This window comes from Mustelus asterias, chromosome 3 (genome assembly GCF_964213995.1).
Source record: "Mustelus asterias chromosome 3, sMusAst1.hap1.1, whole genome shotgun sequence".
In the NCBI taxonomy this organism is placed as follows: Eukaryota; Metazoa; Chordata; class Chondrichthyes; order Carcharhiniformes; family Triakidae; genus Mustelus; species Mustelus asterias.
The window spans coordinates 140,609,118-140,631,133 of NC_135803.1; the positions used below are offsets into that span (position 1 = coordinate 140,609,118).

Here is a 22,016-nt window from a genome sequence, read left to right on the forward strand (position 1 = left end):
TGAAGATTTCCTCTGGCTGCTTTCTAGGAAAAGTCCTAGACATGCTGCTAGAAATAGATCTTTGCGTCGTCAATGAAGATGGGAGAGGTTCCGGAGGATTGGAGGATTGCGGATGTGGTTCCTATATTCAAGAAAGGGAATAGGGATAGCCCAGGAAATTACCGACCGGTGAGTCCAACCTCAGTGGTTGGTAAGTTGATGGAGAGGATCCTGAGGGGCAGGATTTATGAACATTTAGAGAAGTTTAGTATGCTCAAAAGTAGTCAGCATGGCTTTGTCAAAGGCAAATCGTGCCTTACGAGCCTGGTGGAGTTCTTTGAAAATGTGACTAAACACATTGACGAAGGAAAAGCGGTAGATGTGGTTTACATGGACTTCAGCAAGGCGTTCGATAAGGTCCCCCATGCAAGACTTCTTGAGAAAGTGAGAGGGCATGGGATCCAAGGGGCTGTTGCCTTGTGGATCCAGAACTGGCTTGCCTGCAGAAGGCCCAGAGTGGTTGTAGATGGGTCTTTTTCTGAATGGAGGTCAGTCACCAGTGGAATGCCCCAGGGATCTGTTCTGGGACCCTTGCTGTTTGTCATTTTCATAAATGACCTGGATGAGGAAGTGGAGGGATGGGTTGGTAAGTTTGCCGATGACGCGAAGGTTGGTGGTGTTGTGGATAGTTTGGAGGGATGTCAGAAGCTGCAGCGTGACATAGATAGGATGCAAGACTGGGCGGAGAAGTGGCAGATGGACTTCAACCTGGATAAATGTGTAGTGGTCCATTTTGGCAGGTCAAATGGGATGAAGGAGTATAATATCAAGGGTAAGTCTCTTAGCAGTGTAGAGGATCAGAAGGACCTTGGGGTCCGGGTCCATAGGACTCTTAAATCGACCTCGCAGGTAGAGGAGGTCATTAAGAAGGCGTATGATGTGCTGGCCTTCAACAATCGAGGGATTGAGTTTAGGAGTCGGGAGATAATGATGCAGCTTTATAAGACTCTCGTCAGACCCCACTTAGAGTACTGTGCTCAGTTCTGGTCGCCTCATTACAGGAGGGATGTGGAAATTATTGAAAGGGTTCAGAGAAGATTTACAAGGATGTTGCCTGGATTGGGTGGCATGCCTTATGAGGATAGGTTGAGGGAGCTCGGTCTTTTCTCCTTGGAGAGATGAAGGATGAGAGGTGACCTGATAGAGGTGCACAAGATGTTGAGAGGTATAGAACGGGTGGATTCTCGGAGGCTTTTTCCCAGGGCTGAAATGGCTGCTACGAGAGGACACCGGTTTAAGGTGCTGGGGAGTAGGTACAGAGGAGATGTCAGGGGTAAGCTTTTCACTCAGAGGGTGGTGGGTAAATGGAATCGGCTGCTGTCAGTGGTGGTGGAGGCAAACTTGATAGGGTCTTTTAAGAGACTTCTGGATGAGTACATGGGACTTAATAGGATTGAGGGTTATAGGTAAGCCTATATATAAGCCTAGGTGGGTAGCGACATGACCGGCGCAACTTGTGGGCCGAAGGGCCTGTTTGTGCTGCAGTTTTTCTATGTTCTATGTTCTAAATACTGCCTAGAGGAAATCTATGTGATCTTTTTTGCACGTCACCAGTCTTGGCAACTGATACAATTCTTCCTCAATGTCTTATCATGTGTATCATAATAAGCTGCAGCGTCACAATTTAGCTTACTGGTCTAAGGTGCTTTCTATCAACTTTGTGAAGAGAATTGGTATATGATGATTCTTCAGTGTTGAGCACCATTCATAACACTTTGATAATGAAACAGCCCATGGCAGTCTACAAAGGATTTGGCCAAAATCCAGCCTTGGGCTGATGTAATTCCCACTATTTGTCCATATAGATACATGTGCACTCAAGAATCTTTGTACCATTCATGATAAAAAGTCTGCTTGATCAACCCCTCTTCATCTTTATTCAATATCCATTCCTTTCAGTGTACTGTGTGTGCAGTATGTACAATGAACAAAATGCACTTCAGGAACTTACCAAGTCGACTTCAACAACATCTTCCAACCCTGCCACTTCACCTATAGAGAAGCACAAAAACTGTGAAATCATGCAAACAACATCACCTTCAGGTTCTCTTCTAAGTCACATATCACCCTGATTCAAACCTATATTGCCATTCCTTCATCATCAATGGATGAAAATCCTGAAAATTCTATCTATGGTCATGGCAGCCTCAGCACAAGGACTTCATGAATTCAAGGGGAAGGCTCCCCAACACCTTCTCACAGAAACTAGGAAGAACAACATATGTAACCCTGAGCACTCTGAGCATGCTAACCTGTGTGAAACTTTGAGGACAGGACACCAAGTTCAATTCTATAGAGAAGAGGAAAATAGGGAAGGATGTCAGAGCAGATTATTTTCAGGTCCTAATAGCAGAAGATAAGGTTACATTAGTAGAATCTTGATTGAGATTGTTGATAAATAAATGTAGGGGGGATTTCTATTTGCATATCAAGAAAGAGTGAAGTGACGCTCATGAAAAATATTCTTCACAAACTTTGCAATATTTTAATTATTGCATTAAAACTGTAAAGAGATCAATTGAAATCAAATTTATCTCAGATTTTTTTTTCCATCACAGTGTACAATTTATGAAGGCATATTGAGAAGGTATTCCTGTTCAGCAAAATAAGGTTAAATATATTTAATATTCTCACTGCTGTATTTTAATAGTTTTATGTTTTATTATATATTTAAATTTAAAGTTTTGCTGTGGACCTGGGTGGAGAACAGCTGATTAGACAAGTTGGCTGCAGACTTAAATGCACGAAAATGGCCACATTATCCAAATGTTGTAAAGGGTTCTGGAGCCAGGACTGTCTAGGTGAGTAATGAGGATTTTGTAAGTGATAAAAACTAACCTGCGATAGAAACTAACCTATATAGTGCTTTCTGTAATGCTGTAAATTACGTAATTTTTTTTATTTGCATAAACCAGTTAAATTTCATCCAGCGTGGAGAATTGTCCCTTGTTTCACTTGGAAATGTGTACTATTAAAGATAATGTACTGTGACAATATTTGAGTGTTATGTTTACTGTAGATATGAATACAAAGGTGAAATATTCCATTTCTTTTCTGAGAATTATTTCCTGAATCATTTCATACAATGAATTTGAATTTAGAAATGAGTCAAAGGCTAATTGTGTTTAACTGGTTTCATTACCGAGTTACAGATCTGGATCCAATATATTTTAGTAGTCTAGCAATCTAGAAGCCTGGACTAATGATTCAGACATATGGCCACCACAGCAGTTCAGCTAATTTCAGATAATTAATTAAATTCAGTTAATTAAGTAAGTCTGGAATAAAAAGCTAGGGTCAGTAATGGTGACCGTGGAAACCACTGATTGCCATCTGGTGCCCACATCTGAATAAAAAAAATCACTTCCTTTGTCAAACTTTACCAGCAACAGTAGAGATAACTCCTGAGGTAGTTTGGGTGGCACTGTCTGTGGAAGGGCTTGGATGATCCATCTTGCATTGCTTGATAGAATAAATGGGCATGGCTGGGTTGGCATTTCTATCTGTACAGCCTTTAAGGTAGGCTAACCAGGTAGGTACAGTGTATAGTCATTGTCACCCGATTGCCATTCCTATATAACTAGGAACAAGTGGTATTTTAAGTACCTTACACTGTAAGGCTTACAGAACAATCAGAACTCCATGCAGTTAAGTATTGGAAACTGATTTAGTGGATGCAGCAATTACACCTTTAAGCTGGCACTTTTTTCATTGGCCAAAGTTTAGGCCGTGCAGTTAAATTTTAGTAATCTGTGGGTGAATTGCATTTTGCTACATGACTCCAGTAGTGGTGTGGAAACAAAGAAGAGGAGCTGGTCCCCTTGATCAAAAAGTGTAGCGTATTCTCTTTTATAAAGCATTGTCTAAGCCCACACAATAATAGTGGTATTAAGGTCTGACAGCCAGCTTTTACTGGGTCATCAGTTTACAGATTTATTGGGACTCACATTTTTACTTTTTTCATCATAGGCAAAGCTTTGCTTGTTGGTGTCAACAATGGCAAATGTTTTAAATGTAAACAGTTGGAATTGGATGACCATGAAACCATTGTAAAATCCCATCTGGTTTATTAATGTCCTTTACGGAAGGAAATCTGCCACGTGACTCAATATGATTGACTCTTGAATTGTCAAAGAGGCCATTCGGTTCAAGGTTAGTTAGGGATGGGCAACAAATGCTGGCCACATCCCATGAATTAATTGTTTAAAAAGTACAAATAGCTGACACGGCCAGCATTTATTGCCCATCCCTAATAACGCTTCCTGAAGTCGCCACTTAAGGGCCTTAATCGAGGGTAGGCTTCCCATCCCAGGCACTGCCCGCCCCACGGTAAAATTGCTTCTGTGTCAGGTGAGCGGGATCTTGGAGGGAATCCCATCCATGCAATTTTACCCTTGGAGTAGTGGGGCGGGGGTTTGTGTGAGTGTGGGGGAGTGGGGAGGGAGGGGGGATGCGGAGAGCCCAGAGGAGTTACTTGCCACAACATTCCCAATCCAGAACTTCTCCCTTCATCCTGGAATACAGTGGAGATCTGTTTGTCACTCTCAGCTCTCAGCTGTTTCTGACCTGCCATGTGAGGGGAGAAAATCTCTTCCTGGTCTTTACAAGGCAAATGTTAACAGGGATATGGAGGCAAAGGGTGGAGTGTCTTCTCGTTTGGATTACTGATGGGTAGAATGACAATGAAGGAGGCAGGAACAATACCAAATTATATTGCTGGGTAAAATGGCTTGCTCAGCAATAATCTTAATCCAGACATCTTATTATTTTTCACTCATCATTTCTATATATAATTGTATGTAACATTATATGCAGAAGGATGTCATACAATCTTGCATTTTGGAAAGAGGCCGTTTGGGCCACCATGCCTGTGCCAACTCTTTGAAAGAGCTTTCTAATTGGTCCTACTAGCTAGCTCATTCCCCATATCCCACAACTTCCATTCTAAGTGATGTTTATGGAAAGCTGTGATTAAGTTCACTGCATTGACAGTACAAGGTTCAGATTGTATCAGCATATTGAATCCTTGCTGGCTGCAATTATGATAAGTGAATAACATTCTCAATTATGACATCCTTGTCATGTTGAAATGCTTCAAACAATAATTTACTTTTGAACACAGCTTATTATGTTGACAAATATTATTATTTGGAAAATTATTGTGATTTTTCATAATACATTGTTACGTGCAAAACCTAAAGCAATATTGTAATGCATTGTATAAACTTTTTGGTCTAACCTAGAATGCCCTGGTGGAGCAACAAACCCCTGCAACGGACATGGCACATGTTTAGATGGAGTATCAGGGAATGGAAGCTGCATTTGTGAGGTCGGTCTACATTTCTTAAAAGCATATTAATTTAATTGCCTGCTGTTGTTATGGCTTGCGTCCCTTTCAACATAATGCAGTCTGACACACTGGGTGGACATTTCCAATTTTTCAACAGAGGATGGGAAAAAACAGCAGCCGGCAACTTCCTCCGCTGTATTGTTCGGCCGATAGCCGAAAAAAACTGAAGGGGCCTATGGGGCAGTGCCGGGGCATGACCTTATCCCCTCTCACCCCCTGAGCAATGCATTCACCTGAACTCCTCTGGCCGGTCCTGCTCGCCAGGTGCATGCACTGGGAGACGTCTTGTAATTCACGCTGGTGACAATGTAACAGGGTTGAGGTTGGGGATTATCAGGTGTAGAGGTCTGATAATGAGATGTAAATTTATTGTAATTGACTTCCCGACATTCAATGTCAGGATTCTTGTTATGTCATTGGCCGGGGCAGGGACAATCGCAACAGGAAATCCCGCCAGTGTAAATCACATTTTGAGCCTCTCATGATACTTTGCACTCTCGTCACCAATTATGCCCATTATGAACGGGAGTGCAAAATCATGGCCGTTAATTTCTTATAGTCTGGCAAACATCAACATTTTTTCTGTGAGGGCATTTTGTGAAGGTAGAGTTCCAGACCAGAACACCGAACTATGTTAGGACACCAGACTAGACCCCAACAGTTTTTCTATTTGGCATAAATATGAGGAAAGGAATCATACTACTGACAAATTAGGGAGTTCTTATCAAAACACACTTTATTCATAACACAGTTTCAATTTAACTCTGACAAAGGAAACAGCTTAAACATTAATCATGAACAATATAAAAAGAATGAAAAGAAACAACTTCAATTTCTAACTGATCACTGTTTCACTTCCAAATAAGCAACATTCTTCTTACAGACTTAAAGACCTCAAATATAGTTAATAATCATAAATATACTTGCTATAATGGCTATTGACAGCCTCGGATTTTTCAGAGAGATAAAGAACTTTCAGAAGCTTGCAAAATTCTCCTAACTTCAACCAGAATAACCAAACTCCAAGTTTGCAAAAACTGTTTCTTTCTTTGCTAAAGACCCAGACTGCACATAAACCATATCATCACATGACCCTTTTCAATAATTCCAATCTGAAATCCCAGGGGAATTGAAGGAAACAAAAGTTCATAACTATACTTTGCATCACCACTTGCAAAGTTGAAATAATTATCCTACTTTCCCAGCATCAGTGCTGTATTCCTGCCAGACATACTGATTACCTGTAAAATAAGGCTGAATTTTTAAACATTCTCCTGAAACATAAAAAAACACCCTTTGCACAGTTATGGGGAGACGATGGCCTGTTGGTATTATCGCTGGACTATTAACCCAGAAACTCAGCTAATCTTCTGGAGACCCCACTTCAAATCCAGCCACGGCAGATGGTAGAATTTGAATTCAATAACAAAATCTGGAATAAGAATTTACTGATGACCTTGAAACCATTGTCAATTGTCAGAAAAACACGTCTGGTTCACTAATGCCGTTTAGGGAAGGAAATCCACCCTTACCCCTGGTCTGGCCTACATGTGACTCCAGAGCCACAGCAATGTGGTTGACTTTCAACTGCCCTCCAAAGGCAACTGGGGATAAGCATAACTGCTGGCCAGCCAGTGACACCCATGTCCCATGAATTAATTTTTAAAAAGTTACATCACAGTGGATGTAGATAATTTAATTCCAAGTGACTGTGTAATCAATATCTTATTATTTTATGCTACAGCTCATTTTGAGCTAATACATTTTCAGCTACCTCAGTTGGATCATTTATGTGTAATTCAGTTGCAGTCTTTATATTTTTTTGTGCTGTAATGCTTGAGATTAATTTGTACAACATGTTATCTCTGGATTTCTTGGAATGACATTCTGTGACAATATTGTTCCTTTAGAAAATGTATTTTGTGTCATATTTCTGGTGAAGGGTGTGTTTATAAGGCAGCTATCTTAAACAATGCTAAATTGTTTACAACTGGCAGCTCACATGCCACGTATGCAGAAGGATAATTGCTCATAATTATTGGAATGTTTGTTTCAATCTGTGCTAATGCATTTTTGTTATTCTTAGAGTTGTTCCCTAGGGTTTCAGAGTAGGGTTTGATTAAGTTGATTTACGTGTGTGTTATGTGGGCGGGTGGAGCTGGGCCTGCAGGGAGAAAAATCAGCCAGTTGCAGTTTGACTTTAGAAAGAGCAGTAGCTCTTTCTCTCTCTCTCTCCCTCTCTCTTTCTGGAAATTGAAGGGGACCTGCTAGAAAATAAGTATCTCACTCTAGAGGTCTGCAAAAGGCAAAAGGTGTTTTCTCCCTCTCTCTGTCATTGGTGTTCTACTGTGTGAAGCCAGGTTTTCCTCTGGAGGCTGCTATCTGGGAGTCAGAAGATGGGGTTCTCTCTGTATGTGTGTCCAGAGGGATTTAAAGACTGGAGGACTGGGAATTTATGTAAGCCTGTGTGTCTTGCTAACTGATTCTGAAGAGGGGATTACATTTATGGGGATATTGCTTAAATTGGAACTGATAGAAATAGCCAGCAGTTAAGAATTACATCTTGTCATGTTTAAGTATTTCAATTGGTAAAAACTATGCTAATTCTTTTTGTTATATTTTTATTGGGTTGTTAAATAAAGTTTGTTTTAATAAAAGCTTCCTAGTGGATCAATAGAATCACACCTGGGGAAAAACACCTTATGCTTGTACCAATGCTAAAATCAAGCAAAGTTGGGGTTACAGCCATCTTCATAATATACCTTAGAGTTTCTGATCTGGTCCCTAATAATTCTGAGCACATCAGTGGACAGTTCACGTGCTTTAGAATATAACATGTCTGTTCAAGTGTAACATGATGTTAAATGAAACTCCAGGAAGCAGTATTTCTGCAGATTCATAGGTTCCATCCTTCAAAGTTTTGAAACTGTCATTTTCTTTTACTACAGCCAAAGTACAAAGGAAATGCCTGTGAGGAATGTTCAGATGAGGAAGCATATGGCCCTGACTGTGTTGTGGGTATGAAGATACTTTTCTTAACTTAGAATAAATTGTTTGACATTCACTCAATGAGAGTTCAGCGTTAGCTCAAAATAGTCAACATGTTTTACATCTTGCACAATCTCCATTTCAATGCCAAAAAACAATTTTACCCATATTGATTTTGACTGTGGCTTTTATTTGCAATGAAACCTATATAAGTAAACAGATCAAATAAATATTTGGAACTTTAACCCAATATTGGATAAATTAAGAAGAAATTATAGCGTATATGTTCGATATCTTTACTTAGATAAAATCATTCAATTTTGATTTCTTTGACTCTTTTGAAGTTGAAATTTGTACACCCAGCTGGGTTTGGGGCCTTTAGGTGCTACAGCCAAAGGTTATTTTCACCCATCTTTTGTCAAAGGAGGCATTTTTTTACTTCTTGTATACTTCTTACTTTAGCTTCATTTGCTTTAGCCGCTTGCCTAGATAAGCAGTGGGAGAGTGGTGTAGTGGTATTGTCACTGGACTAGTAATCCCAAGGTAATGCTCTGGGGGCCTGGGTTCGAATCCCACCACAGCAGATGGTGAGATTTGAGTTCTGTAAAAATCTGGCATTAGAAGTCTAATTGTAACTATGAAATGATTGTTAGAAATCTCATCTGGCTCACTAATGTTTATCGGGAAAGAAATCTGCCATCCTTACCAGATCCACAGTAATGTGGTTGACTCTTAACCACACTCTGAAATGGACTAGGAAGCCACTCAGTTCAAGGGCAATTAGGGATGGGCAATAAATGCTGGCCCAGCTAGTAAATCATATTTACTAGCTGGCCCAGCTAGTAAAAATCATATTTTCAACCAGGATGGCATTTTGAGTGACACAATGCGTGTGTGTGTATATGTGTGCGCACGTCTGTGTGTTTGTGTGTTCCTGTGTGTGTGTGTGACTTTCCATGTGTGCATCTGTGTTTCTGCATGTGTGTCTGTATGAGAGCAGTTGCTGTGCAATATTCTAAGTTTCAGCTTACAAATATTTCAGTCCTGTTGTAACCAAAATCGAACCACGCCAAAGAAAAATGAATTTGTTGCCAGAGAGACACCATACTTAGAGAATTGGCCTAAAATTCTTCTTGCATCATTTATGATTCAGAAAGATGTTCAAATGTGTTTTTGTGACCTTAGAGACCAATTTAATTCCTACATTTGATTCATTGAGCAACACAGGAAACATTCAAACTGACTTAGACAGCATAATATGTGCAGAAGGAAAAGTTGATGATCACCAAACACAGGAAATATCAAGGAGGGGCAACTTACAGTAACAAAACTCTGCAAAATGACATAGGAGATGTGTCTCTGAGTACTGAGGACGTTTGCAGATTGAAGCGTAGCTGCATAATCTTTTTCGTAATCACTGTGCAGAACAGAAACATCCAGATATAGTACATTTACTGTAATATTGATCCTCACATAAGGTAATAGTCCTCCCTAACAGACTGGATTCATCAGTGTCAAAAACACTCATTGCCCATTGCACACTTCCTGCATGCAGCAACATGGACCGTTGGCTTTGGCTCATTTTGCAACTCACTTTCCTTACTTTTGGCAAACAAACACATATTGGCAATCAGTGCATTGCCAGATCTAGCTCCATTCATTATAGAGTCATACAGTGACTGTGTGACCATACATCCACAATATTCAAGTCTATAACCATCCTAACATGGCTGCACACCCCAACAGTGACCTGCCATCATAGTTGTTTTTCCCAGTTGGGGAATGGTTCAACTCAGCGTTAGCTCGGGGAGTAGGGCAAGCAACTTTTATTGACTGAGCAATGGAAAATGCAATTGTAGATCTGATATCACATAGTCATTGTAAGAGAGATATAATGGACCATAACTTCTAATTAGTGCCGGAAAGCGATGGCCCACTGGAATTACAAGACTATAATACACACTTGCCTGCTCATGAAATGTTGGCTAGGATAGAGTCATAGTGCAGAAGAGGCCCTTCAGCCCATCGAGTCTGCACGAACACATTAGAAACACCTGAACTCCCACCTAATCCCATCTGCCAGCACTTGGCCCATAGCCCTGAATGTCATGATGTGCCAAGTGCTCATCCAGGTACTTTTTAAAGGATGTGAGACAACCCACCTCGACCACCCTCCCAGGCAGCGCATTCCAGACCATCATCACCCTCTGGGTAAAACGTTTTTCATCAAATCCCCCCCTAAACCTCCTGCCCCTCACCTTGAACCTATGTCCCCTTGCGACTGATCCTTCAATTAAGGGGAACAGCTGCTCCTTATCCACCCTGTCCATGTCCCTCATAATCTTGTATACCTTGATCAGGCCACCCCTCAGTCTTCTCTGCTCCAATGAAAACAACCCAAGCCTACCCAACCTCTCTTCATAACTTAAATGTTCCATCGCAAGCAGCATCCTGGTGAATCTCCCCTGCACCCACTCCAGTGCACGCACATCCTTCCTATAACGTGGCGACCAGAACTGTACCCAGTACTCTGCACCCAGGCCTCACCAAAGTTCTATACAACTCCAACATGACTTCCCTGGTTTTGTAATCTATGCCTCGATTGATAAAGGCAAGTGTCCCATATGCCTTTTTCACCACCCTACTAACGTGCCCTTCTGCCTTCAGAGATCTGTGGACAAGCTCACCAAGGTCCCTTTGTCCCCCAGAACTTCCTAGTGTCCCACCATTCATTGAGTACTTCCTTGTCAAATTACTCCTCCCAAAGTGTACCACCTCACACTTTTCAGGATTAAATTCCATCTACCGCTTATCTGCCCATTTGACCTTTCCATCTATATCTTCTTGTAGTCCAAGACACTCTGCCTCACTATTAACCACCCGGCCAATCTTTGTGTCATCCACAAATTCACTAGTCCTACTCCCTACATAGTCACCAATGTCATTTATATAAATGACGAATAAAAGGGGCCCAACTCTGATCCCTGTGGTACGCCACTGGGCACTGGCTTTCCAGTCACTAAAGCAGCCTTCTGTCATCACCCTCTGTCTCCTGCAACTGAACCAATTTTGAATCCAAATTTAGATCCAATTTTGAATCCTACCTGGAAAATAATCCAGTCATTCCCATTTCCTCGCTCTACCCCTGTGGCCCCGCAAGTTAATTCCCCTCGAATTCCCCATCTAATTTCCTTTTGAAATCATTGATTATCTCCACTTCGTCAGTGGGTTCAAGGTCATTCCCGTTCATTGCATTAAAAAATGCTTCCTCACACCCACTTGCATCTTGAACCTGTGTTCTAGTCCTTGGACCATCAACTAATGGAAACAACTTTTCTTTGTCTACCTATTCTAAACCTGTAATAATTTTGTACACCCCTGTTAAATTTCTCCTCAATCCCCGTCGTTTGGACAAGAACAATCCTCGCTTCTTCAACCTATCCTTATAACTAAAACTGCTCAATCTTGGGAATTGTGCTGACAGTCATTTTATTGCGAGTCTGTATCTGTGTAGCCTCTTCAGTTTTTATGTTCATGCTGTCTGGACTCTTGCTGGACCTGGCAAAGCTATGTCCTGATGAATTGGTCCCGCTTGTTCAATTGAAGCAGCACTCTACGAACACCCGATGGGATTCTCATTCCCTCAGCTCTGTTAACTGCAGCCTGAGCTGCAGCAGTAATTACCCAGACTCCAGAACAGTGCATCTGGGCCAAATCCTGGCCTTCAGCAAAAACGCAACAATGGGAAAAAAATATGCTGAATGCACAAGTAGAGAAATGTGGACTGCCAAAAACTAGCCTTTGAAACAGTCACTTGCAGCAACAACAGCGACCTTCCTTTCAGTGCATTCCAAAGTGGGCTGCACCCATTTCCCTGTCATGTGTCCATTTTGTATGGGCAAAACTGTGCCCAACCTCATCAAAATGTCTAAATGTATTATGGAAATGGGACTTGTGCAGCCCGCAGCACTGCCTCTTTATTTCCCCCCAGAAAGGTTGTAGAATTGTAGAATTGGCTGTGCTGCTGATCTGGCACATAGGGTGAAGGCCTAATCTTCTGACCCAGTGCCACGACTCTCACCAACTTTTACAGATGCACCATAGAAAGCATTCTTTCTGGTTGTATCACAGCTTGGTATGGCTCCTGCTCTACCCAAGACCGCAAGGAACTACAAAAGGTTGTGAACGTAGCCCAATCCATCACGCAAACCAGCTTCCCATCCATTGACTCTGTCTACACTTCCCGCTGCCTCGGCAAAGCAGCCAGCATAATTAAGGACCCCACGCACCCTGGACATTCTCTCTTCCGCCTTCTTCCTTCGGGAAAAAGATACAAAAGTCTGAGGTCATGTACCAACCCCAACTCAAGAACAGCTTCTTCCCTGCTACTGTCAGACTTTTGAATGGACTTATCTTGCATTAAGTTGATCTTTCTCTACACCTTAGCTATGACTGTAACACTACGTTCTGAACTCACTCGTTTCCTTCTCTATAAACGGTATACTTTTCACTGAATGTTAGTACATGTGACAATAATAAATCAAATCAAATCAAAGATAGACCCTGAGCCATTACTGGAAAGTCATTGCCACCTTTGTCAAGTGCGATTTGGAATGCCAAATCGTTCTTCAGAGGAGATATTCACTATCACAGTCAAATCAGAAATTCCAGAATATGCAGATCACACCAGATTGGTATCTGGTTGGGGATGGGCAAAATGAAAATGGGATCCTATTTTTCTATAATAACTGTAAATTTAAAACATGTTTTGGCTTGTGTGTTTCTACATGTGAAGCCCACCCCCTGTGTTTATTACATGAATGCCACATTGCTGTTTGTATTCATTTCAGATTCTGCAATGTGGCACATAATTGCTTGCTTCTGACCTCATGACAACTTGGTTTATGATGTTTGAATCTACCATTGTGTGAAACACAAAAACAAAAAGTGTTGTGGTAAATGTAATTAAGAAATTTGAGGCAGGCTTTCCTGTCTATAAAATACAATGAACAATGCTTTGTGTATTGATGTAACTGTTAAGAAAGCAGTGTTGTGCAGTAATTAAGTGATGATTTCCATTCATCAGAAGTAAAAACAAACTGCTGAAAACACTCAGCTAGTCAGGAAGTATCTGTAGAGGGAGGAAGATAGTGCTAACATCTGGGAGGTTGATGACCTTTCATCACCACTGGAAGACGTTACAAATGAACAACCTTTGAGTAGATCCGGAGATGAGGAAAAGGAAAAGAAACCTTTTATTTGGAGGAAATGAATGGAATAAGAGGAATCGTTGTTCAATGTGTTAATACATTTTGCCAGGTGGAAGGGAGTGGTGGGGGATGGAGATTCAATCCCGTTCTGATCTCTGTGATTTTGGCCTCCTACACTATTCCAAAGAAGCTTAATAAAAGCCCAACAAAAAGCATCTCAGGGCCAATTTTGATCGAAGAGGTGAAGTGGGAGCCAAGGTGGATTCGTAAGCTACGATGTGGTTTATCACTCATTTCGTGCAAGTTAGTGCGGGTAATTGTGGCTTAGTAGATTGTTAAGGTGATGATTGACGATTAGATTGCCAAAGAGGCTGCATGCCATTGTGTTAGATAACACTTGATCTAATTACCTCACTTAACAGCGACCAGCTGAACTGGAATAAACAAGTCATTGGTGAGAATTTCAAGTACCACTTAAAGGAAAAATTCTTGCTGCAAGGGTTTTGAGAAGACCTTTGAAACACATTTGGAGATCTTCTGGGACATACGGTTAAGACTCCATCAACACTCTACAATGTTTATCCTGGAAATGAGTTTAACCTAAAAAGAGTAAATTCTATGCTACTCTACCTTATGGATAATTTATAGGAGTCACCAGGAGAAAGGCAGTGCTTGACCACTGGTATCTGATTTAGGATTCCCTTTGGTATGCAAGAGGAACAGGAAGAGGAGATCAGGTCAGATAGAATAGCTTTAGCTGCTGCAGGAGAGAGGGAGAGGCAGGCACATTGGACTTCTTCCTCTTTGTGATATACCTCCATTTCGGTATCTTCTCTATCAGGACCTTCAGTCAGAACCTGTGCTCCATAAAATTTGTGTTGAATCGGCACTTGTGCACTAAACTGACCAATGTCTGACTTTGTGCCTCCAGGCAAGTTTGAATTATGGTAATCAGCATTAGCACCAAAATTGCGTGCTAATATAGACCTCCAAACAGATATGTTGGTTATTAGCAAAACACCCGTTTAGTGTCTGCTTTGTTCTTTCATCAAAGCAACCACCTTTCTACTAGCCACATCACAGGCTTCTGGCCTTAACTCTGGTGCGGGGGGGGGAGGATTTTCTGCCACTGTTTTTTGGCAGGTGGGAATGGCGATGGAGGGTTGAGAATGAATCCCAAACCCAGCTTTCACACCAGTGGGATTTCCCCATTCGACTGTCTCCACCCCCTGCTCCAATCATGAGTTGACATTTTGTCATAAAAATGGAAGATTCCGTCCGTTGACTTTAACAACTTCAGAAATTAACCACAATTCCCATTTCTACTCCCACAACTGGAGTTGATAAATTAGGTTGAGTGGACCAGAGCTATTGAAAATGCAGAAGTGTGGGCTGGTGCTGGGGATGGGGATCCTCAACCGATAAATGACCTGTAGGAGAGCCTGCACCCCTCGTGTAACATCTGTAATGTCATCCAGCTCTAATCAAAGGCCATTGACCTGATGTTTCTTGCTCCACATTTACCATCTGACCTACTGGGTTGCACAGTGGCACAGTGGTTAGCACTGCTGCCTCACAGCGCCAGGGACCTGGGTTCAATTCTGGTCTCGGGTGACTGTCTGTGTGGAGTTTGCATGTTCTCCCCATGTCTGTGTGGGTTTCCTCTGTGCTCCGGTTTCCTCCCAAAGATGTGCAGGCTAGGTTGATTGGCCCTTAGTGTCAGGGGGATCAGCAGGAAAAATACGTGGGGTGACAGGGATAGGGCCTGGGTGGAATTGTTGTCAGTGAAGACTCGATGGGCCAAATGGCGTCCTTCTGCACTGTAGGGATTCTGTGATTCATACTGAAAGTTGCCAGCATTTTTTGCTTTTCCTTTAGATTTCCAGTATCCACAGTATTTTGTTTTCTGTTCCAATCATTGAAAGTGTGAGTGGCATTAGATCATTGTTGAAACAATCAGCACTCAGAGCGATAATTGTAGTTCTGTAAAGCTCCTGAAATCCTTGCCCAGAACAGTTAACGCGATTCAAACCTCTTCAGCTCCATTCCACAAACACTGGCCACTGCAGCTAGCAGTCCATTTGATAGTTGCACAAATATTTTACATTACAATATTTAATTTAAATCTAGTAAAATAACCAGTGTTTATCGAAGATAGTGAACAACACAATGAACTTAATGTTGGGTGTTTTATGGCAGTAGCAGTTGTTTCAGTAACTATTCTATTTGCCTTGTGTCAGCACAATTAATGGGTTGATATACATACCTTGACATCCATGAGTTACAGCCTTGAATGAACATTTTGTTTTTTGATTTGATTTATTATTGTCACATGTATTAGTATACAGTGAAAAGTATTGTTTCTTGCGCGCTATACAGACAAAGCATACTGTTCATAGAGAAGGAAACGAGAGAGTGCAGAATGCAGTGTTACAGTCATAGCTAGGGTGTAGAGAAAGATCAACTTAATGCAAGGAAGGTCCATTCAAGAGTCTGACAGCAGCAGGGAAGAAGCTGTTCTTGAGTCGGTTGGTACGTGACTTCAGGCTTTTGTATTTTTTCCCGATGGAATCTCTTGTGATTGGTGTAATTAAATTGTTTATTGCCCAGAATACTTTGGACAATGGGAACTGTCCAAAAGACAAATTAGTTTTTGAAATCTTAATGGGTTGAGATTTGCGTGCCTTGCTGAGGGAATCCAGCACTGTCAGAGGTGCTGACTTTCAGTGTGTCTTTGCAGAATGGGATGAGGAAAAAACAAAATCAAATTTATCCTCAATTTTTCCCAGATGAGATGTGTAGCATGGATTCCCTTACTGCTTATATTCTCCCAGAAGTCAGGAGTGCATGTCTACTGCACATGTCCATTGACCATAACAATCGTCTGTGTGACCTCCCAAGTGATGTGGAGAATTTTACATTATTAACCAGGACTAAAGAAGATGGACAGCTACTCAGAAATGAATGGCCAGTGTCCCTCACCTGAACCATTGAGCCGATGCATTCATCAATCCTTTCTTGCTCTAACAATTTAAATCATTTTAATTGGACACAATGGGCTTGAGGTGAGTAGCGCGATCCACGGCCGTTCCCCCTTTACCAATGGCTGAAAATGGCCATGATCGGGACCGCGCCCGAAACGGGCGCAACATCAATTTAAATGCATTTGCATGCATTGAAATTGACTTAATGGGCTGGATGCCCAACTTTACCAGCATTTCCCCCTTTACCACCACATTCACTTGTCCAGATTTAGCGCGAAACAGACATGGTCTGCAAAGGTTCAATTCGGGCGCTCCAGCTTCTAAGGAGGTAAGTTCAGAGCTTCCGGCGGCTCTCTGACTCAGATCAATGGTGGGTGGGGAGGGAGGCAGGCAGGTTAGATCGCTCACTGGTGGTGGAGAGGGAGACGGGTCAGATGGCTCTCTGGTGGGGGGGAGGAGGGAGGTGGGTTAGATGGCTCTCTGATGGGTGGTGCAGGGGGGGGCGGGGGGTCCGCTACCACTCTGCGTGCGATCGGTGGAGGGGGACGGGGGGTCCGTTGCCACTCTGCGTGTGATTGGTGGGGGGGAAGAGGGTTCCACTACCACTGTTGGTGTGATCAGTGGGGAGAAGGGGGAACAGGGGGCCACGATCAGTCTGGATAGCAGGGGGTTGGGGGAATAAGGGGGAACAGTAATGTTGTGGGGGTGGGGCAATGTCTGTGGGGGCCAGAGGAGGTATTATCTAGCCCGGGAGCGATGTGGTAGGGGAGCGTTTTTCTATTTTCTTTTACTGCACATGCGCAGTTGAAGGCTTCGATCAGAGCTGCAGTGTTTTGGCACGGTGAGCCCCGACCACAGGCTTCGACAGTGCGATTTGGAATCGCTGATGTTTTTTCAGGCAGAGTGCGTATGGGGGCGCCTGAGAACGGGTCTAAAAGTCAGATCCGAAACACTCCCAGTTTCAAGTCTGCCCAGCACTTAGAATTAAAAAGGTAAAATAGGGCCCAATGAGTCAGAGCCTTCATTCAATGCACTTGCTGGTTAGTATAGTGGTTAGTATCCCTGCCTGTCACGAGGGAGACCGGGGTTCAATTCCCTGATGGGGAGCTGCAAAATTTCCTGGCTGTCCCCAGAGACGGAGTCTTTTTTGGGGTGGCATGGTGGCAGAGTGGTTAGCACTGCTGTCTCACAGCGCCAGGGACCCGGGTTTGATTCTCGGCTTGGGTCACTGTCTGTGGGGAGTCTGCACGTCCTCCCTGTTTCTGTGTGGGTTTCCTCCGGGTGCTCCGGTTTCCTCCCACAGTCCGAAAGACATGCTGGTTAGGTGGATTGGCTGTGCTAAATTCTCTCAGTGTACCCGAACAGGCGCCGGAGTGTGGCGACTAGGGGATTTTCATAGTAATTTCATTGCAGTGTTAATGTAAGCCTACTTGTGACTAATAAATAAATAAAGTTTTTTTCTGTCAGGCTCAATAAAGGATGCCAGATGCTTTCCCCAGTCAAGCTTAGTCGCAGTGCCCTTGCCACCAAGATGGTGGTTTCAACTCCCACTCCAGAGATCTGAATATATAATGTTATTGGAACAATACTGATGGAATAGTTTGAACAAAACATTGAAATTGAGGCCTTCTAAGGTAGATTTAACAATGGTCTCATGGCAAATTTGAGAGAGAGAGTGCAGCAGGTTAACATTTATTCCTCAATCAATGTCACTAGAAATCAAACCATCTGCCTATAATATTTGTGGGATCTTGCTGCTGTGTTTCCTCACATGGCAACAGTGAATGTACTTCAGAAATACTTCATTGGCTGTGAAGTACTCTGGGGCACCCTGATGTTGTGAAAGATACCATGGTAATTTTTAATGATGATGCCTTTGTGCCATTTTTCTGCCTCTGAATTTAGACTGAAAGCCTCCTCATCTTGTTATATCTTAACCAGCTTTAATTCTGTCGAGGTCAAAATTAGATAATTTAGTAATCAAAATCTAGGGTGGAATTTTCCAGTATTTTTTCAAAGTGTCGGTTCCGGTGAGAAAACAGGTGAGAACGCTGACAGGGAATCTCATCGAATGTCCAGCCTCTTTAACAATTTATTTTTTCCCTTGTGATTCACGTCGCACTTGTAGCAACTTGCCTCTGATTCGCTTGCTGCGGGAAAACATATACTGGAACTCTACCACCTTGTCTGCCACGGAATTGGAGGGGGCGAGTGTCCGACAACGGAAATCTCCGTTGATCTCAGGCGGGAATTTCCAATCTCGCCCGAGCAAAGCCGTATAGTCCCACCCATAATCTCTGCAATCAGTGGGGCGCTCCACTTAAACATCTCCCCAGAACGCGTTCCAAGGCCAGTCAGGGGAATGGCTGCCAGGAAACTAGCACCAAGATTTTCGGAGGGAACACTTACCAAACTCCTGGATGGTGTGGAGCAGAGGCATGATATCCTATATCTGCAATCGCGCATACGTCCATCAACCAAGATAACCACCCCCGCCTGGGGTCAGTGGCTGTTCACTCCATAACAGGTCGGGAATACAGTGCCGAAAGAAGATGAATGACCTTCTTTGTGCAGCCAGGGTAAGTCTGTCTCCTCACATCTCACAGCACCCCTTAACACACCCATCACACTTTCACAGTGATCTCTCACCCAGCCACCTCATGGGGACGCAACATGTCTCATGGCCCCTCACCCCACTCCCCATGGTCCCCTCAATAGTTATGGTGCTCCTCATATCCCCACTCCCACTCACCTCCCATGGGCGGCACAATGATAATGGGCAGCACGGTGGCTAGCACTGCTGCCTCACAGCGCCAGGGACCTGGGTTCGATTCCCGGCTTGGGTCACTGTTTGTGCGGAGTTTGCACGTTCTCCCCATGTCTGCATGGGTTTCCTCCAGGTGCCCTGGTTTCCTCCCACAGTCTGAAAATGTGCAGGTTAGGTCCATTGGCCATGCTAAATTCTCCTTCAGTACCCAAACAGGTGCCGGAGTGTGGCAACTAGGGGATTTTCACAGTAACTTCATTGCAGTGTTAATGTAAGCCTACATGTGACTAATCAATAAACTTTATGCATGCCAGACTTCATCACCATCTGATCTGGCATGACTCTTGTCTACACTCTTCCCATCTATCTCATTGCAGGACAAACCCGAGTACAACCGGCATGAGGGGCACAGCCTGCCAGAGTCATGCCCCAGCTGAGATGTCTCTCACCCTATGAGGAGAGAGCCATTGGGCTGGTAGCCAAGGAGCAGGACCGCACCTGTGCAGAGGGCAAAGTGGGGGTAGCAGACAAAAGTGAAACCATTCAAGACATGCAGTCATGATGCAAGTAACTTTCTCCAATCATTTATTCCCTGTGATGCACTAATGTCATCTCAGGTCCTTGCAATTATTTGACCAACCCAGACTATCCCTGTGCCCTCTGGAGACCACAGGCATGAGCAGCTCCAAGGGCGACATTTTGGAGACCAGCTTCAAGGAGGCATCACAGCTGTCACCCTCACCCTCCACCAGCACAGATACTCAGTGGAATTAACTAGTAGGCAGGCTTCTGGGTCACTCACTGGCGAGCACTTCACAGCTGAAGATCCACAGCAGGCAGAGGAAGGAACATACCAGGGAATCAGCACTCGGAGGGATGCTGGAGCCCAGAACCCTGCTAGGCCCTGAGCCAATTATGTGCCCCTGGGTCCGGTCATCCCAGAGCTGTTGGGGCTGCAATGGCAGAGTCGCAAGTCTCATGAAGGAATGACACCATCACTCCTCGGACTGCAAGGTCGATTGGAGGAGTCCCATTGTCTTCTGTCCGAGATGGTGCTGTCATTCTAACATAAAGAGGCCAAGACTGCGAGGGTGGTGTCCGCAGTGGAGATCTTGGCACAGGACCTGCACTCCATGGATGGGGATGTCCACTCCATGGTTCAGCTCATGACGTCCTTGGCTGAGGGCATGAGTTTCATGGTGCAGGGCTTCCCACTAGTGCCTGCACCATGCATGTGACATCTGGAGCTATGAAGTTCAATGTCGGAACACACTTTGCCGGTCTCTGCCATCCGTGATTCTGCTCCCGGAGGAGCAATGGGCCCAGCCTCCCCCCTCCTCAGCAGGGTGCTGTTCCTAGCCACGTGCAGTGGCACATTGATACCACTGCTGCTGGTCGGTCGCAATCAATAGAATAACCAACTCGTCAGAATCATGAACTGAAATGAAGAGAATATCAAAGCGAGGATTTCTGACAGTGCCCCGACCCTCAGCTATCTCAGCCCTCTCAGCATCGAGGACATCCACCCACAGACTTCGCCCTCACACTAGGCCTCACTCCCTCCCTCCTCTGTCACACAATGACCACTTCCCCACAGTTGTCCCTCGCAACTCCACCTAAAAGAAGCGCTTCGACCCTTGAGAGTCTCAGTTGTCCCTGCCCCTTCCCCCCCAAATATGAGGTGTTAGAGTTGTTGAGGGCATTCAGTGTTGTAACCTCATGGAGGATCTAGATGATGCCCCCTGTCATCCTCTTGAATGGAGTGAGTGATGAAAGAGTTCACCATAACGCCTTGCACTGGCTCCACATTTATGTGATTTCTCTAATGTAGACATTAGTATGAGCATTGGAGTTCAATGCTTGGGGGCAACGCTTCCAACCCCTTTGAGTTAAACAATTCAACTAAATTAAATAAATTGAGTGACAAAATAAAAGGGGCAGCCCCTAAAAGGGAATCACCCAAAACAAAGACAAATCACAAATGAAACTTAAAACATTAGACCAAAAGATGATTAAAAGGATCAATAAGGCACCTGAGTCCCTGAGGTACAAATCGGCACGGAAGGCCTCGATGGTGTCATGGACACCATATGTTTCCTCTCCAGGGACACCCAGCCTCAAATGTAGCTGCGGTAGAGGGGCAGTTAGCCAAGTCGGATAACCCTTTTGATCACCCACTATCTGGACTTGTTTATGGCAAGTTTTGCCAGACCCAGGAGCAGGTTCAGGAAGAGGTCCTCCTCCTTTCCTGCTCTGCACAGGGTGGAGGCAACCCTTCTGAAGGGTTAAAAACTGGGCTCCAATCAGTGGCACACTCATGTATTGCAGTACTGACTTAATTGGCACAATTGAGACATCAAGGAAGGGTCACAGAGCTGATCAGGCAACCGCCTGCCTCTTGTGGGAGGCGAGATACACCTGATTCATGTGAAGACTCCAATTGGCATGTCAACCTCATCCTTAGGTGGCGCCCTCATTCCCCCAGCTCACAAGGGCTGCGGATTTTCTGAACTTCTTGAGTTCTTCTGAGGGCCATGACTTGTTAGGAAATGATAACACAGGTACTGGATGTTTGCCAGGACTTCTCTCAAGTGGCCATTATTCACGTCTGAGTGTAAATGTTGACAAGTTATTCAAATGTGCTGGCATTACAAAAAGCACCAATCCTGGGTGTTATT

The 22,016-nt window shown here is 43.7% G+C and overlaps 1 protein-coding gene across 1 annotated transcript in view; it reads left to right on the top strand.

The window, feature by feature from the left end:
* LOC144491876 (stabilin-1-like) overlaps nucleotides 1-22,016 on the top strand; it is a 213,167-nt gene that overhangs the window by 6,361 nt on the left and 184,790 nt on the right. Inside the window, exons 3-5 of the mRNA XM_078210166.1 lie at nucleotides 2,722-2,836; nucleotides 5,279-5,368; nucleotides 8,338-8,407. Of these exons, the coding sequence (XP_078066292.1) occupies nucleotides 2,722-2,836; nucleotides 5,279-5,368; nucleotides 8,338-8,407 (275 nt within the window). The remainder of the gene's footprint in view (nucleotides 1-2,721; nucleotides 2,837-5,278; nucleotides 5,369-8,337; nucleotides 8,408-22,016) is intronic.